This window comes from Lissotriton vulgaris, chromosome 5 (genome assembly GCF_964263255.1).
Source record: "Lissotriton vulgaris chromosome 5, aLisVul1.2, whole genome shotgun sequence".
NCBI classification, from domain to species: Eukaryota; Metazoa; Chordata; class Amphibia; order Caudata; family Salamandridae; genus Lissotriton; species Lissotriton vulgaris.
The window spans coordinates 324458547-324478152 of NC_141693.1; the positions used below are offsets into that span (position 1 = coordinate 324458547).

The 19606-nt window shown below is 37.0% G+C and overlaps 1 protein-coding gene across 2 annotated transcripts in view; it reads left to right on the plus strand.

The window, feature by feature from the left end:
- The window catches only part of ARHGEF16 (Rho guanine nucleotide exchange factor 16), a 340813-nt gene that overhangs the window by 312755 nt on the left and 8452 nt on the right, over positions 1-19606 (plus strand). For both annotated transcript variants that reach the window (XM_086921558.1, XM_086921559.1), the window contains exon 14: positions 17467-17568. In XM_086921558.1, the coding sequence (XP_086777684.1) occupies positions 17467-17568 (102 nt within the window). The remainder of the gene's footprint in view (positions 1-17466; positions 17569-19606) is intronic.

Sequence of the window (19606 nt, forward strand, 5' to 3'; positions counted from 1 at the left end):
TAGGAAAGTTTGAGCTATTGGTATTGTGAATGACACATTTTTTATTTATGTGTTGGTGTTGAAAATAGCAATAATAACAGCTTTGTCATTTACAATGCCAATAGTTATAACTTGCGACACCTATAGCATTTGTAATGCAATAGGTGTTGTATTCACGTGACTTAGATGTATTGATATTACAAATAACAATGGCTTTTAATTTTTTTTAATAATTAATACTTAAATAACAGGTATTGTAATTTATAATGGCAATAGCTTAAACTTTTGTAAATAACTTTTGTGAAGAATATGTTCAGTGTATTTTATTGTGACGAAAATCCAAGAACAGAAGTGAAATACTAACCTCTTTTTGTGACATTTGTAATAAAGCTTGAAACATTGAGAGAACATATTTGACCCAGTTGTTGTTGAATGGTTGCACAGATTGATGCTGTGGTGGCGCTGAGTGATGTTGTGGTGGCGACTAGTGATGCTGTGGCATTCGATGATCCTGTGGTAGAGCATAGTGATGTTGTGTGCCCCTTAGTGATGCTGTGGTGGTGCTGATTGATGCTGTGGTGATGCGATAGATAGAGTGAGTGGGATAGATAGATAGATAGAGTGAGGGCGATAGATAGAGTGAGGGCGATAGGTAGAGTGAGGGCGATAGGTAGAGTGAGGGCGATAGGTAGAGTGAGGGCGATAGGTAGAGTGAGGGCGATAGGTAGAGTGAGGGCGATAGGTAGAGTGAGGGCGATAGAGTGAGGGCGATAGATAGAGTGAGGGCGATAGATAGAGTGAGGGCGATAGATAGAGTGATGGCGATAGATAGAGTGAGGGCGATAGATAGATAGATAGATAGATAGAGTGAAGGCGATAGATAGATAGATAGATAGATAGATAGAGTGAGGGCGATAGAGTGAGGGCGATAGATAGAACGAGAGATAGAGTGAGGGCAATAGATAGATAGATAGATAGATAGATAGATAGATAGAGTGAGGGCGATAGATAGATAGATAGAGTGAAGGCGATAGATAGATAGATAGATAGAGTGAGGGCGATAGATAGATAGATAGATAGAGTGAGGGCGATAGATAGATAGATAGAGTGAGGGTGATAGATAGATAGATAGAGTGAGGGTGATAGATAGAGTGAGGGTGATAGATCGATAGACAGATAGAGTGAGTGAGGGAGATAGATAGTGAGGGCGATAGATAGATAGATAGATAGATAGATGGATAGAGGGATAGATGGATAGAGGGATAGATGGATAGAGGGATAGATGGATAGAGGGATAGATAGATAGAGGGATAGATAGATAGAGGGATAGATAGATAGAGGGATAGATAGATAGAGGGATAGATAGATAGAGGGATAGATAGATAGATAGATAGATAGATAGATAGATAGATAGATAGATAGAGTGAGGGTGATAGATCGATAGACAGATAGAGTGAGGGTGATAGATAGATAGGATAGATGGGATAGATAGATAGAGTGAGGGTGATGGATCGATAGACAGATAGAGTGAGATAGATAGATAGATAGATAGATAGATAGATAGATAGATAGATAGATAGATAGATAGATAAATGGGACAGATAGATAGGATAGATGGGATGGATAGATAGATAGATAGATAGATGTGTGTGTGTGGTTGTGTGTGTGTGGTTGTGTGTGTTATGCTTTGTTTTGCTATGCTATGTTTTGTTATGCTATGCTATGCTATGTTTTGTTGTGTTTGGTATGCTATGCTATGTTTAGCTAGGCTATGATATGTTTTGTTTTGTTATGCTATGTTTTGTTGTGTTTTGTTAAGCTATGCTATGTTTTGTTGTGTTGTGCTATGTTTTATTATGCTATGTGTTCTGTTTTGTTATGCTATGTTTTATTATGTTATGCTATGCAATGTTTGTTTTGCTATTCTATGCTCTGTTTTGATGTGCTAGGCTATTTTTTTTGCTATCCTATGCTTTGTTTTGTTATGCTATGCCATGCTTTGTTGTGTTTTGTTAAGCTATGCTATGTTGTGTTGTGTTTTGCTATGTTTTGTTATGCTATGTGTTGTTGTATTTTGTTTTGCTATGTTATATTTTGTTATGTTATGCTATGTTTTGTTATGATATGCAATGTTTTGTTATGCTTTGTTTTATTATGCTATGCTATGTTTTGCTATCCTATGCTTTGTTTTGTTATGCTATGCTATGTTTTGTTATGCTATGCTATGTTTTGTTGTGTTTTGCTATGCTATGCTTTGTTTTGCTATGCTATGTTATGCTATGCTATGTTTTGTTCTGCTATGCTATGTTTTGTTATGCTATGCTATGTTTTGTTATGCTATGCTTTGTTATGCTATGCTATGCTTTGTTATGCGATGCTATGTTTTGCTATGCCATGCTTTATGCTATGCTATATGTTGTGTTTTATTATGCTATGCTTTGTTTTGCTATGCTATGTTTTGTTTTGCTATGCTATGTTTTGTTATGCTATGCTATGTTTTGTTGTGTTTGATATGCTGTTTTGCTATGCTATTATATGTTTTGTTTTGCTGTGCTGTTTTGTTGTGTTTTGCTATGTTTTGTTATGCTGTGTTGTTGTGTTTTGTTATGCTATGTTTTGTCATGTTATGCAATGTTTTGTTATGCTATGCTATGTTTTGTTTTGCTATCCTATGCTTTGTTTTGTTATGCTATGCTCTGTTTAGTTTTGCTATCCTATGCTTTGTTTTGTTATGCCATGCTATGTTTTGCTATGTTTTGTTGTGTTTTGTTATGCTATGTTTTTTTGTGTTTTGATATGCTATGCTTTGTTATGCTATTTTTTGTTATGCTATGTTTTGTTGTGTTTTATTATGCTATGCTTTGTTTTGCTATGCTATGTTTTGTTATGCTATGCTTTGTTATGCTATGCCAAGCGTTGTTTTTTTAGGCTATGCTATGGTGTGTTTTGTTATGCTATGCTATGTTGTATTTTGTTATGCTATGTTTTGTTGTGTTTTGTTATGCTATGCTATGTTTTGTTATGTATGCTATGTTTTGTTGTGTGTTATGCTATGTTTTGTTTTGTTTTGCTGTTTTGTTATGCTATACTTTGTTTTAAGTTATGTTATGCTATGCTTTGTTATGTTATGCTATGTTTTGTTATGCTATGTTTTGTTTTGCTATCCTATGCTTTGTTATGTTATGCTATGCTATGTTTAGTTTTGCTATCCTATGCTTTGTTATGTTATGCTATGTTTAGTTTTGCTATCCTATGCTTTGTTTTGTTATGCTATGCTATGTTGTGTTTTGCTATGATTTGTTATGCTATGCTATGTTTTGTTGTGTTTTATTATGCTATGCTTTGTTTTGCTATGCTATGTTTTGTTATGCTTTGCTATGCTTTGTTATACTATGTTTTATTATGCTATGCTATGTTTTGCTATCCTATGCTTTGTTTTGTTATGCTATGCTATGTTTTGTTATGCTATGCTTTGTTATGCTATGTTTTGTTGTGTTTTGCTATGCTATGCTTTGCTATGCTATGTTTTGTTATGCTATGTTTTGTTATGCTATGCTATATTTTGTTATGCTATGCTATGCTTTGTTATGCTATGCAATGCCATGCTTTATGCTTTGCTATGCTTTGTTATGCTATGCTATATGTTGTGTTTTATTATGCTATGCTTTGTTTTGCTATGCTATGTTTTGTTATGCTATGTTTTGTTTTGCTATCCTATGCTTTGTTATGTTATGCTATGTTTAGTTTTGCTATCCTATGCTTTGTTTTGTTATGCTATGCTATGTTGTGTTTTGCTATGATTTGTTATGCTATGCTATGTTTTGTTGTGTTTTATTAGGCTATGCTTTGTTTTGCTATGCTATGTTTTGTTATGCTTTGCTATGCTTTGTTATACTATGTTTTATTATGCTATGCTATGTTTTGCTATCCTATGCTTTGTTTTGTTATGCTATGCTATGTTTTGTTATGCTATGCTATGCTTTGTTATGCTATGCTATGTTTTGTTGTGTTTTGCTATGCTATGCTTTGCTATGCTATGTTTTGTTATGCTATGTTTTGTTATGCTATGCTATATTTTGTTATGCTATGCTATGCTTTGTTATGCTATGCAATGCCATGCTTTATGCTATGCTTTGTTATGCTATGCTATATGTTGTGTTTTATTATGCTATGCTTTGTTTTGCTATGCTATGTTTTGCTATGCTATGTTTTGTTATGCTATGCTATGTTTTGTTGTGTTTGATATGCTGTTTTGCTATGTTATTATGTTTTGTTTTGTTGTGTTTTGTTAAGCTATGCTATGTTTTGTTGTGTTTTGCTATGTTTTGTTATGCTGTGTTGTTGTGTTTTGTTTTGCTATGTTATATTTTGTTATGTTATGCTATGTTTTGTTATGATATGCAATGTTTTGTTATGCTTTGTTTTATTATGCTATGCTATGTTTTGCTATCCTATGCTTTGTTTTGTTATGCTATGCTATGTTTTGTTGTGTTTTGTTAAGCTATGCTATGTTGTGTTGTGTTTTGCTATGTTTTGTTATGCTATGTGTTGTTGTATTTTGTTTTGCTATGTTATATTTTGTTATGTTATGCTATGTTTTGTTATGATATGCAATGTTTTGTTATGCTTTGTTTTATTATGCTATGCTATGTTTTGCTATCCTATGCTTTGTTTTGTTATGCTATGCTATGTTTTGTTATGCTATGCTATGTTTTGTTGTGTTTTGCTATGCTATGCTTTGTTTTGCTATGCTATGTTATGCTATGCTATGTTTTGTTATGCTATGCTATGTTTTGTTATGCTATGCTATGTTTTGTTATGCTATGCTTTGTTATGCTATGCTATGCTTTGTTATGCGATGCTATGTTTTGCTATGCCATGCTTTATGCTATGCTATATGTTGTGTTTTATTATGCTATGCTTTGTTTTGCTATGCTATGTTTTGTTTTGCTATGCTATGTTTTGTTATGCTATGCTATGTTTTGTTGTGTTTGATATGCTGTTTTGCTATGCTATTATATGTTTTGTTTTGCTGTGCTGTTTTGTTGTGTTTTGCTATGTTTTGTTATGCTGTGTTGTTGTGTTTTGTTATGCTATGTTTTGTCATGTTATGCAATGTTTTGTTATGCTATGCTATGTTTTGTTTTGCTATCCTATGCTTTGTTTTGTTATGCTATGCTCTGTTTAGTTTTGCTATCCTATGCTTTGTTTTGTTATGCCATGCTATGTTTTGCTATGTTTTGTTGTGTTTTGTTATGCTATGTTTTGTTGTGTTTTGATATGCTATGCTTTGTTATGCTATTTTTTGTTATGCTATGTTTTGTATTGTTTTATTATGCTATGCTTTGTTTTGCTATGCTATGTTTTGTTATGCTATGCTTTGTTATGCTATGCCAAGCGTTGTTTTTTTAGGCTATGCTATGGTGTGTTTTGTTATGCTATGCTATGTTGTATTTTGTTATGCTATGTTTTGTTGTGTTTTGTTATGCTATGCTATGTTTTGTTATGTATGCTATGTTTTGTTATGTATGCTATGTTTTGTTGTGTGTTATGCTATGTTTTGTTTTGTTTTGCTGTTTTGTTATGCTATACTTTGTTTTAAGTTATGTTATGCTATGCTTTGTTATGTTATGCTATGTTATGTTATGCTATGTTTTGTTTTGCTATCCTATGCTTTGTTATGTTATGCTATGCTATGTTTAGTTTTGCTATCCTATGCTTTGTTTTGTTATGCTATGCTATGTTGTGTTTTGCTATGATTTGTTATGCTATGCTATGTTTTGTTGTGTTTTATTATGCTATGCTTTGTTTTGCTATGCTATGTTTTGTTATGCTTTGCTATGCTTTGTTATACTATGTTTTATTATGCTATGCTATGTTTTGCTATCCTATGCTTTGTTTTGTTATGCTATGCTATGTTTTGTTATGCTATGCTTTGTTATGCTATGCTATGTTTTGTTGTGTTTTGCTATGCTATGCTTTGCTATGCTATGTTTTGTTATGCTATGTTTTGTTATGCTATGCTATATTTTGTTATGCTATGCTATGCTTTGTTATGCTATGCAATGCCATGCTTTATGCTATGCTATGCTTTGTTATGCTATGCTATATGTTGTGTTTTATTATGCTATGCTTTGTTTTGCTATGCTATGTTTTGTTATGCTATGTTTTGTTTTGCTATCCTATGCTTTGTTATGTTATGCTATGCTATGTTTAGTTTTGCTATCCTATGCTTTGTTTTGTTATGCTATGCTATGTTGTGTTTTGCTATGATTTGTTATGCTATGCTATGTTTTGTTGTGTTTTATTAGGCTATGCTTTGTTTTGCTATGCTATGTTTTGTTATGCTTTGCTATGCTTTGTTATACTATGTTTTATTATGCTATGCTATGTTTTGCTATCCTATGCTCTGTTTTGTTATGCTATGCTATGTTTTGTTATGCTATGCTATGCTTTGTTATGCTATGCTATGTTTTGTTGTGTTTTGCTATGCTATGCTTTGCTATGCTATGTTTTGTTATGCTATGTTTTGTTATGCTATGCTATATTTTGTTATGCTATGCTATGCTTTGTTATGCTATGCAATGCCATGCTTTATGCTATGCTTTGTTATGCTATGCTATATGTTGTGTTTTATTATGCTATGCTTTGTTTTGCTATGCTATGTTTTGTTATGCTATGCTATGTTTTGTTATGCTATCCTATGTTTTGTTGTGTTTGATATGCTGTTTTGCTATGTTATTATATGTTTTGTTTTGTTGTGTTTTGTTAAGCTATGCTATGTTTTGTTGTGTTTTGCTATGTTTTGTTATGCTGTGTTGTTGTGTTTTGTTATGCTATGTTTTGTCATGTTATGCAATGTTTTGTTATGCTATGCTATGTTTTGTTTTGCTATCCTATGCTTTGTTTTGTTATGCTATGTTTAGTTTTGCTATCCTATGCTTTGTTTTGTTATGCTATGCTCTGTTTAGTTTTGCTATCCTATGCTTTGTTTTGTTATGCCATGCTATGTTTTGTTGTGTTTTGTTATGCTATGCTATGTTTTGTTGTGTTTTGATATGCTATGCTTTGTTATCCTATTTTTTGTTATGCTATGCTATGTTTTGTTGTGTTTTATTATGCTATGCTTTGTTTGCTATGCTATGTTTTGTTATGCTATGCTTTGTTATGCTATGCTTTGTTATGCTATGCCAAGCGTTGTTTTGTTAGGCTATGCTATGGTGTGTTTTGTTATGCTATGCTATGTTGTATTTTGTTATGCTATGTTTTGTTGTGCTATGCTAGGTTTTGCTATGCTTTGCAATGCTATGTTTTGTTATGTATGCTAGGTTTTGTTGTGCGTTATGCTATGCAATGTTTTGTTTTGTTTTGCTGTTTTGTTATGCTATGCTTTGTTTTAAGTTATGTTATGCTATGCTTTGTTATGTTATGCTATGTTTTGTTCTGCTATGTGTTGTTGTGTTTTGTTATGCTATGTTTTGTTATGTTATGCTATGTTTTGTTATGTTATGCTATGTTTTGTTATGCTATGTTTTGTTTTGCTGTTCCTATCCTATGCTTTGTTTTGTTATGCTATGCTATGTTTAGTTTTGCTATCCTATGTTTAGTTTTGCTATCCTATGTTTAGTTTTGCTATCCTATGCTTTGTTTTGTTATGCTATGCTATGCTGTGTTTTGCTATGATTTGTTATGCTATGCTATGTTTTGCTATCCTATGCTTTGTTTTGTTATGCTATGCTATGTTTTGTTATGCTATGCTATGTTTTGTTGTGTTTTGCTATGCTATGCTTTGTTTTGCTATGCTATGTTATGCTATGCTATGTTTTGTTATGCTATGCTATGTTTTGTTATGCTATGCTATGTTTTGTTATGCTATGCTTTGTTATGCTATGCTATGCTTTGTTATGCGATGCTATGTTTTGCTATGCCATGCTTTATGCTATGCTATATGTTGTGTTTTATTATGCTATGCTTTGTTTTGCTATGCTATGTTTTGTTTTGCTATGCTATGTTTTGTTATGCTATGCTATGTTTTGTTGTGTTTGATATGCTGTTTTGCTATGCTATTATATGTTTTGTTTTGCTGTGCTGTTTTGTTGTGTTTTGCTATGTTTTGTTATGCTGTGTTGTTGTGTTTTGTTATGCTATGTTTTGTCATGTTATGCAATGTTTTGTTATGCTATGCTATGTTTTGTTTTGCTATCCTATGCTTTGTTTTGTTATGCTATGCTCTGTTTAGTTTTGCTATCCTATGCTTTGTTTTGTTATGCCATGCTATGTTTTGCTATGTTTTGTTGTGTTTTGTTATGCTATGTTTTGTTGTGTTTTGATATGCTATGCTTTGTTATGCTATTTTTTGTTATGCTATGTTTTGTATTGTTTTATTATGCTATGCTTTGTTTTGCTATGCTATGTTTTGTTATGCTATGCTTTGTTATGCTATGCCAAGCGTTGTTTTTTTAGGCTATGCTATGGTGTGTTTTGTTATGCTATGCTATGTTGTATTTTGTTATGCTATGTTTTGTTGTGTTTTGTTATGCTATGCTATGTTTTGTTATGTATGCTATGTTTTGTTATGTATGCTATGTTTTGTTGTGTGTTATGCTATGTTTTGTTTTGTTTTGCTGTTTTGTTATGCTATACTTTGTTTTAAGTTATGTTATGCTATGCTTTGTTATGTTATGCTATGTTATGTTATGCTATGTTTTGTTTTGCTATCCTATGCTTTGTTATGTTATGCTATGCTATGTTTAGTTTTGCTATCCTATGCTTTGTTTTGTTATGCTATGCTATGTTGTGTTTTGCTATGATTTGTTATGCTATGCTATGTTTTGTTGTGTTTTATTATGCTATGCTTTGTTTTGCTATGCTATGTTTTGTTATGCTTTGCTATGCTTTGTTATACTATGTTTTATTATGCTATGCTATGTTTTGCTATCCTATGCTTTGTTTTGTTATGCTATGCTATGTTTTGTTATGCTATGCTTTGTTATGCTATGCTATGTTTTGTTGTGTTTTGCTATGCTATGCTTTGCTATGCTATGTTTTGTTATGCTATGTTTTGTTATGCTATGCTATATTTTGTTATGCTATGCTATGCTTTGTTATGCTATGCAATGCCATGCTTTATGCTATGCTATGCTTTGTTATGCTATGCTATATGTTGTGTTTTATTATGCTATGCTTTGTTTTGCTATGCTATGTTTTGTTATGCTATGTTTTGTTTTGCTATCCTATGCTTTGTTATGTTATGCTATGCTATGTTTAGTTTTGCTATCCTATGCTTTGTTTTGTTATGCTATGCTATGTTGTGTTTTGCTATGATTTGTTATGCTATGCTATGTTTTGTTGTGTTTTATTAGGCTATGCTTTGTTTTGCTATGCTATGTTTTGTTATGCTTTGCTATGCTTTGTTATACTATGTTTTATTATGCTATGCTATGTTTTGCTATCCTATGCTCTGTTTTGTTATGCTATGCTATGTTTTGTTATGCTATGCTATGCTTTGTTATGCTATGCTATGTTTTGTTGTGTTTTGCTATGCTATGCTTTGCTATGCTATGTTTTGTTATGCTATGTTTTGTTATGCTATGCTATATTTTGTTATGCTATGCTATGCTTTGTTATGCTATGCAATGCCATGCTTTATGCTATGCTTTGTTATGCTATGCTATATGTTGTGTTTTATTATGCTATGCTTTGTTTTGCTATGCTATGTTTTGTTATGCTATGCTATGTTTTGTTATGCTATCCTATGTTTTGTTGTGTTTGATATGCTGTTTTGCTATGTTATTATATGTTTTGTTTTGTTGTGTTTTGTTAAGCTATGCTATGTTTTGTTGTGTTTTGCTATGTTTTGTTATGCTGTGTTGTTGTGTTTTGTTATGCTATGTTTTGTCATGTTATGCAATGTTTTGTTATGCTATGCTATGTTTTGTTTTGCTATCCTATGCTTTGTTTTGTTATGCTATGTTTAGTTTTGCTATCCTATGCTTTGTTTTGTTATGCTATGCTCTGTTTAGTTTTGCTATCCTATGCTTTGTTTTGTTATGCCATGCTATGTTTTGTTGTGTTTTGTTATGCTATGCTATGTTTTGTTGTGTTTTGATATGCTATGCTTTGTTATCCTATTTTTTGTTATGCTATGCTATGTTTTGTTGTGTTTTATTATGCTATGCTTTGTTTGCTATGCTATGTTTTGTTATGCTATGCTTTGTTATGCTATGCTTTGTTATGCTATGCCAAGCGTTGTTTTGTTAGGCTATGCTATGGTGTGTTTTGTTATGCTATGCTATGTTGTATTTTGTTATGCTATGTTTTGTTGTGCTATGCTAGGTTTTGCTATGCTTTGCAATGCTATGTTTTGTTATGTATGCTAGGTTTTGTTGTGCGTTATGCTATGCAATGTTTTGTTTTGTTTTGCTGTTTTGTTATGCTATGCTTTGTTTTAAGTTATGTTATGCTATGCTTTGTTATGTTATGCTATGTTTTGTTATGTTATGCTATGTTTTGTTATGTTATGCTATGTTTTGTTATGCTATGTTTTGTTTTGCTGTTCCTATCCTATGCTTTGTTTTGTTATGCTATGCTATGTTTAGTTTTGCTATCCTATGTTTAGTTTTGCTATCCTATGTTTAGTTTTGCTATCCTATGCTTTGTTTTGTTATGCTATGCTATGCTGTGTTTTGCTATGATTTGTTATGCTATGCTATGTTTTGTTGTGTTTTATTATGCTATGCTTTGTTTTGCTATGCTATGTTTTGTTATGCTATGTTTTGTTATGCTATGTTTTGTTATGCTATGCATTGTTATACTATGTTTTGTTATGCTAAGCTTTGTTTTGTTATGCTATGCTATGTTGTGTTATGCTATGTTGTGTTTTGTTATGCTATGTTTTGTTGTGTTTTCTTATGCTATGCTATGTTTTGCTATGCTTTGCAATGCTGTGTTTTGTTATGCTATGCTATGTTTTGTTGTGTTTAGTTATGCTACGCTATATTTTGTTGTGTTTTACTATGTTTTGTTATGCTATGTTTTGTTATGCTATGCTTTGTTTTATGTTATGCTATGTTTTGGTATGTTATGCTGTTTTGTTCTGTTATGTTATGCTATGTTTTGTTTTACTATGCTATGCTATGTTTTGTTTTACTATGCTATGTTTTGTTTTGCTATTCTTTGTTATGTTATGCTATGGTTTGTTAGGTTTCGCCTATTACCATTCGCTTGCGAATGGAATAGGCGAAAATTCAAGGGCTTGATCGACTAGAGAAACCACTGCGGTTTCTTCACAGTGCATGTGAGGTCACGTGACCACAAAAGCGGGTCACGTGACCACACAAGCACGAGCATCTCCCTAATCCGCTTGCCCCGCTCGCATTCACGCCCCCCCCACCAGGCTCTCCCGCCCCCCATCTGGCTTCCCTCCTAATCCACCTGCATCCCCTCGCGCATTCACGCCCCCCCCACCAGGCTCTCCCGCCCCCATCCGGCTTCCCTCCTAATCTGCCTGCTTCCCCTCGCTCACATTCCCGCCCCAGGCTCTCCCGCCGTGGAAAATAAAACCCGAAAACTTTACTTTTTTGAAAAATTAAATACAAGTATGGCTCCTCGGGTGCCCCCCTCCCGCCCCCACTCTCTACCACTGATTTTACCTAAAACATCCCAGGAGCACCTAGAACATAAACCAACTCTGCTTCAAGCCACTACATTACTTTCCCTTCATCATGTTAATTAAGTGAAAAGCGCAAAGAATTAAACTCCTCAAAAATAGCATTTACAATATACACCAGCCACTACTAATTGCCCTTGTGAGAAATTAGACCTACAACGTACGGCTACATTCAAAGTTGTTATAAAATAAGTTTGTGCCATTCAGAGTCGTATTTAATTTTCTGCCGTGTTTTGTTTGTGTTCCGTGGCACAGTATTTGAAAAACGCCTCCTTTAATTCGACTGCAGAAATCCAAAACAAAAAGCAATAGTTATCCGACCAGTCCTCCTAGCAAAGATGACCATAACATCGAATCTGAAATCCATATGGCTGAGATACCCGCCACCCCCTCTCAACACAGTCCCCAAGGAATGGGAAACCGGAAACGGTTCTGAACTTTTGGAAGACGGGAGGGAGTGACCCTCCCGGCCGTATTTATTAAAATATGAAACAAAATTAAAACATTAAAATAACAGTTTCATATGATGTACAATTTCATTTCCACATTGCGATGTTTGGCTAACCTTAACATATTCTCTAATACAAAGGTTCACCTAGCCGAACTAACATCCTACAAAACATTTAACTTGAAATTGTACATCCTAACGTTTAAGGGCCAACGGCAAGGTCGTAACCGGTGTCAGATCCCTAAACCAGAAATATCCTCCTCACTTGTGAGGGGCGACCGCACAGAGGTGTACCTCACGTGCATCTACCAATTTCCCTTGACTTGACGGGGGCCCCAATAAACTCGACGCCATTTAAAGGTCGTCCGAGGACTCGTGTGAGGTGTCTAGAAGGTAGCGTAAACCCCCTCCCAAACCCCACACAACTTACCACATCTGCCGTCGCAGATGTCCTGGCCCCGGGAAATTCCCCAGGAGGGGGCTGTAGCCCCTCCTACCCAGGAAGGGGCCTTGACCGCCTTTCCTTTCCTTTCGGCGGCCCATCCTTAGAAGGGACCGCCTCCCCGTTGAGGGGCCAATGGCCACCTCCCTCGAGCTCTCCCATCCGTAATGGGTGACGCCCACCCATAGGGATCTTCCAATTACTGCTCACCGATCATGACCTTACCGCCCGACCAAAATAAATACGACGATTCTAACTAAATTACTAAATGACTAAATTACTAAATGACAGTAATAATTATAACTTATTAAAAGCATGATTACTGATCAACACTCGTGCAGAATTACTTTATTCGCAAACATAATACAAATTGACCATTCTTTATTGCATATTCAAAGTTATCACGATAATCATCACAACCTGCAGAAATAGAGTTACCACATCAAACTTTATTCAAAAACCACTTGCTGTCCTCAGGGGCTGGTGGGTGGGTCAAAATTGGCTCTTCGTTCCGTCTCGAGCTCACGTGCAGCGAGGAGGTGCAGCTTCAGAGCACAGGAACAAGAGGATGCTTTCTTGGCTTGTTGCTCCTTTTATCCGTCTTCAGGGCGGGCGTACACCCGCCCCTGCCTGCCCTAAAGGCGTGGCCGGCCGCGTCAGTGTCTAGGCCAGCCCACTCCAGGGCGGGAAAAAGGCGCGCCCCGGCTACGCCGCTACGGGCATACCAGCCGAGACTCGCCTCCCGCCCAAGATGGCTTCCCGGGGGGATCGTGGTACTCCGCCATACGTTCGGGGGGACCGAATGGTCGCCCCTTTCCAAGTGCTTAGTTTATAAAACATTTACCTAACCAAACACTCAAGGTCTGTCTGACTGCACAAAACGAAAAGCATGAGAAACGCCATACCCACACTTTAAGAGACCTCAGTGGCTCTCCTCCCGCTCACTCTTGCAGTGTAAACCAATCAAAGTGCTTTGAAAGTGACGTACCTTGAGACGCGAGCGGAAGTGTGCTGGAGTCATGCTTGTCGACCATCTCTTGCGTTTTTTTTTTTTGGTCGAATTGATGCAGGAATAGCGAAATCAAAAAGGCATTCAGGGAAAAGGAAAACTAATGGGGAAAACTCCAACATCTGAATGTTCGGATTAGTCTAGCAAATTAGATGTTTGTTTGGAAGCGCCGTCAGCAGGTTTTCTTTCTTTCCTACTACAGCACATTGCATTCTGGGACATGTAGTTGTACATTTAGATTCACTCTCAAAATAAAAGTCCACCGAAAGAGCAGCGCAGAGTAAAATACTTGCTGTCGCTGCCAATATTTTGAGTCCCACTTGTTTGTAAATTACAGGGACTGTCCGTAATTTCAACCTGATGCCTGTTGTAGTGTATTGATCTGATAACCTACAGCATTTGTCGGTAATTACCACACTGTTTACTTTTCACAGACTTCTTGTTTATTATTCAGGTGGCAGCTACATCATGCAATTATCGGAACTAACTTTCAGTGCAGCGTCAAAGATTATTACTCACTGAATGCAATAAAAATGCGTTAAAGAAGGGGTCGAAGTAGTATCAATAATCTTGAATTTTAACAAACAATTCACCACAGAAACAGTTCATGGTCTGTTCACCGGGAACAAACGTTTATTCTACTAAGTGACACATTCATTAGATGCTTTTCCAATTCAAAACATGTATCTACTTGAGTATACTTCAATTCCGTGTGGTATTTACAGTGCTCACAGTGTGATAGAGAGAAGGTTTGTTGGGAAAATGGGAGTGAATGGATACGTGAGGGACAGTGTAAAGGTGTTGTGACATAGGCACAATTACATTTATATACAGTAGAACCTTTACAGCGTTCAAAAGGTCCTAAGTTCTCCTAAAATCATGACACATATGTCGCAATTAATTGATTTCTTCTGTTCCTATTGGTTTGAGGGCATGTAGAAGTCTACGTTTCGACCCCTATTTGGTGATGGGTTGTTAGTTCCTCATTGTGGGGTTTTCGTCAGGACAAGATGTTGTAGGGAGAACCTGAAAGTAATTAAATGAATTCAGTGTATGAAATATAGCGTGGTGACAAATTTGGGGAGGTAACGGCAGGTACCTACTTGAGGGAAGAACTGTCAATGAACGTTCCTTGTTGGCAGCGAACCGCTCTTTTATATCTGTAATGAGATGTACAGTCTCTGTGTTACAGAGAAGGGGTGACATTGAATAGTCCACGGTAAAGAGTGTTAGAGAGAAGGAGACTCCCAGTGGTGGACGGTGGAGTGGTGGGGCAGTGAATCTCCCACGACGTGTTGCTTGCGAAGTCAACCTGACAGAGCCATAGATCTCTGTGGAAAAGGGGTCATTACTCTCCCGATGTATGTTGCTAGAAAGTCGACAACAAGCACTGGCGTTGCCAATAGGTTTCGCATTTGGAAAGTTGGAGCTATTGGTTTTGTAAATGACATTTTATATTTACATATCGTTATTGGCATTGTCAATAACAATATATAAATATAAAATGTCATTTACAAAACCAATAGCTCCAACTTTCCAAATGCGAAACCTATTGGCAACGCCAGTGCTTGTTTTGTTATGCTATGCTATGTTTTGCTGTGTTTTGCTATGTTTTGTTATGCTATGCTTTGTTTTATGTTATGTTATGCTATGTTTTGTTCTGCTGTTTTGTTGTGTTATGTTAAGCTATGCTATGTTTTGTTTTACAATGATATGTTTTGTTTTGCTATGCTTTATGTTATGCTTTGTTTTGTTATGCTATGTTTTGTTGTGTTTTGTTATGCTATGCTATGTTGTGTTTTGCTATGCTATGTTGTGTTTTGCTATGCTATCTTTTGTTTTGTTATGCTATGTTTTGGTTTGCTATCCTATGCTTTGTTTTGATATGCTGTGCTTTAGCTATCCTATGCTTTTGTTTGTTATGCTATGCTATGCTGTGTTTCGTTATGCTATGCTATGTGTTGTTATGCTATGCTGGTGAGGGTATGTGAGGGTGTGTGAGGGTGTGTGAGGGTGTGTGTGAGTGTGTGAGAGGGTGAGTGAGGGTGAGGGGGAGGTCGGTGTGTGAGGGGGAGGGTTTTTGATGGTGATGGTGTGTGAGGGTGAGGGGTGTGAGGGTGAGGGGGTGTGATGGTGAGGGTGTGAGAGTGAGTGAGGGTGTGTGAGGGTGTGAGGGGGTGTGAGAGTGAGGGGTGTGATGGTGAGGGGGTGTGAGGCTGAGTGAGGGTGAGTGAGGGTGTGTGAGGGTGAGTGAGGGTGTGTGAGGGTATGTGAGAGGTGTGAGGGTGGGAGTGTGTGAGGGAGAGGGGGGTGAGGATGAGGGGGTGTGAGGGTGGTTGAGGGGTAGTCAGGGTGAGGGGTGTGAGGGTGAGGGGTGTGAGGGGGTGTGAGGGTGAGGCGGTATGAGGGTGAGGGGGTGTGAGGGTGAGGCGGTATGAGGGGGTGTGAGGGTGAGAGGGTGTGTGAGGGTGAGAGGGTGAGTGAGGGTGAGGGTGTGTGAGAGTGAGGAGGTGTGTGAGGGGTCAGGGGGTGTGAGGGCGAGTGAGGGCGAGTGAGAGTGAGTGTCTCCAATGAATGTCGCTGCTTCGTCTTCTTTGAAAATGTTCAGTGCTGCAAATAGAGCATGCCGCCCTAATTATCACAGCATGAGGCCCCAAAGTGATATTTATCACAGCATGCAGAGAGGCGCCCAACTCTGCTGGAGCACTCAACTGCACATTAATTATAGTTGAGTGCTCCAGCAGCCTGGGGCGCCTGTTGACATGCTGTGATAAGTGGGGTCTCATGCTGTGATAATTGTTACTTGCGGCGCACAAGCTGTTCCACTGTGAAGCGCGTTCACAGACCTGAATCAGCTCGTGCCCATACTACAATCGGCTCGTGCACAGGTCTGTCTCCCTTGGAGGCAAACATGGTGACTATAAGTCTCGTTGGCGGCAGCGCTTCGCGCTGCAACGCCAGCGAGACCTAAAAAGGAGTAACACAGTCCGTTCTAGTACTCTGCTGTGAACAATTCACTCTGATCGAAATCATTTAAATAGCCATATAAGGGGCTCAGACATTAGTCTCCTGGCCAGGACACAAACCAGAGGTGTGGGAGATCAATGAAATAAGTAGCTGGTGCAGTAGGTTTTAGGGATATTCCACCCTGTAATGCTTACGTCAGAGCGATGTATCCAAGACAATGTAGAGGAAGTACCGTAATCCAGGTCACACACACAAGTGAATCAAACATATAATACTGTGTAGAGTAGTTTGAGAAACACAGGTTTTTGTACAATTGCCACAAATCTATAATGTTACAAGTTAAACCAGTTTCTTGTTTAGTTGAAGTGCAAGCTGTGATTATTTGCAAGTATTTTCATGGGCAAATTTTGAAAGTATTGGAGGTTTAAAAAGTATCTTGAAAAATCACTCTGTCTCTGTAGCACAGTCTGCCTCAGGTTGCATTAGTTTTAATTTGACTAGCATGAACAATACTAAATTGTTCATTTGTTGTTGGTCCATTTAACCACGTGACACCTACTATACATTTATTTTGTTTCTTTGCAGTTTATAAACCATAGACCAGGTCAATATTGGGTGTCCATGCTGCATTGCGGGGGACCAGCAGGTGTGACACCACCAAGCTACCATGGCCAAAAGCAAACTTCATGGAACCCTGTATTGTTAAAAAATGTAACTTTCTTGTAGTAAAATCATGTCCTAAAAGAGGAATGGAGTGTTATATTGGCGATGCATATGTTTGATTAAGAGACAACTTACAGAGGTTGTGGCATGGATACCATAGTACAAACGCTGCTCTTGCATCCTGTCTCTCAGTTGCAATCTTCTTGCCATCCTGTGACCCACATCCAACTTGTAAAAACCTCTTTGTGATCTAGAGTTTCTCAAGATTCCCTTCTTTTTCTCAATTCTAGGTCTACGTCAGGTGGAGATCACAAAAGCCTATTTTGCAAAACAGACCGATGAAATTTCCCTCCAGCAATCCGATGTTGTCCTTGTTTTACAAGAAGAAGATGGTAAGTTGTCTACTGAAAAGTGTTTTGCAAAAGGAAATTGAGATTGAGGCTAATAAGACTTGTGAAGGTATATGTACCCCACTTAACCACTAATTGCACCATAACGTTTTTGACAGGTGTTACTCATATCTTGGTAAGTTTAATTTGCTTTGGTGCTACACGGATCGGTTACACTACCTAATTCATGTGCTGTACATACAATTGACACATGTTATAATCAGTATACATCCAAATGCCCTTATTCTGGTTTGCACACCAGTGCCTACCCCCTTCATTTATCTCCAAAATGAAACTAGATGGAGATACCAACATCTGTTGGGTGCTTGCTGTAGAGAAATTAGACAACAGCTCTGAGTAATACTACTATTCTCTCCAAGATGTCTTGCAAGACCAGAAAGGGACCTTCAACAAACTTTAATTTGATCCTCTTGTTAGCTTACAAAGACAGGCAGAGAGAACATGTTCACTTTTTGTATTCCTTAGAGAGTTAGAGAAAAATTAGACTCTTTCTGCATGTTTCTACACATTCCGACCTAGAGCAGTTTTTTTAACTGACTTTTGTTGAACTGTTTATCATATCTGTTTGCAACAAATAACTAACAGGTATTTAATGTGCTTAACTTTGCACTAGAAGTGTAATTTGTATTCTTCATCTTTGCAAGCATGCTCACACTTTCATAAGAAAGACCTACGCACCAAGGTTTTAAGTGGCTTGTAGGAATCGTGATGGTGTTGCTGAGTTGTTAACCTTATAAATGAACTAGGACTTCAGCCTCATTCCTCTATATGGTTATTGAACTCCTTGTTCACTTATAAATTCCGATATGTACGTCTGGGGTGTTGTATCCCATAAATAGCAAATTGAAATGAGCTACACAACATTTACAGGGTCAATCAATTTTACCTTTAAAATTGCCAAATCAATATGAACACCCATAATCAATTTCTCACTTCTTCTGGATTGTTTAATAAACATAGCTAGACCACTGCCCCTCTTCTTTACACGCCTACATTAATTGATAGTCTGAGAGGACTATTTCATTTAAAATCATCCAATTATCATCGTTAAGTCACAGTTCTGTTTGCAAAGCAATCTAGTTCAACAATCGGGTATACTGACCAGTCATTCAGAAGTGCTCCTTTAAGACCAGTTATTACTTTCGGCATTAGATTCGAGACTACAGTGGTTATCGCTGAATTCCTTTCTTTTTCAAATTATCCAAGAGAGAAACTGTGTGGTTCATAATATTTGTTAATATGCCCAGTTCTCATAGCGTGTCTGCAGAATTGTTTCCCAGTGAGACCTTCCCATTAGCCCAGTAACATAACTCTGGATTCTCTGACATAGTGTACTTTAATATTTGATTAACTGATAAGTTGCTCTCTGCATAGCAGCATCTCTAGCTGCTGGATGTGGCCTGGTGCAAACGGGTGCATTCGGCCTGTCTTTGCCACTCCATTGACACTTTTCTAAATAACTGCCTTGCTTCCAAATTTAAGCAAGCAGCTAGACCGTCACCCAGGATTGCAGTATTAAAATGGAGCAACCAGAAAGTGTCAAACTCGCAAAATGGAATTGAAGAGTGGGATTGGCGATGAAAAACCACCTTGACTCTCTTACTAGTTCTGAAAAAGATAATTAAAATTGAAATCACTAAAATTGAAACCATGCAAATGGAAAGCAAGTATTAAGCGCCATCAATTTTATGTAACTATGTCTTCCTCAAAGTACAGGTGTCACAGCCTTACTAACCTAAAAAAACGAGGACCTACTAAAGATTTTGTCAGATTTCTTGGAAACTGCACAGATATGCAAGATGCATCTCTAAATAGTCGCCTTGCTTCTAAATTAAAGAGAGCTGCTAGATCATCAACCAAAATGGCAGTATTAATATGGAGCAACCGGGAAGTGGCAATCAGGCAAAATGCGATCCAGGAGTGGGTTCAGGGATTAAAAAACTCCTGACTGTCTTACTACTTTTGGATTGAAGAATAAATACCATACCGCTAAAATCAAAGCAATGCAAACCGATATGTC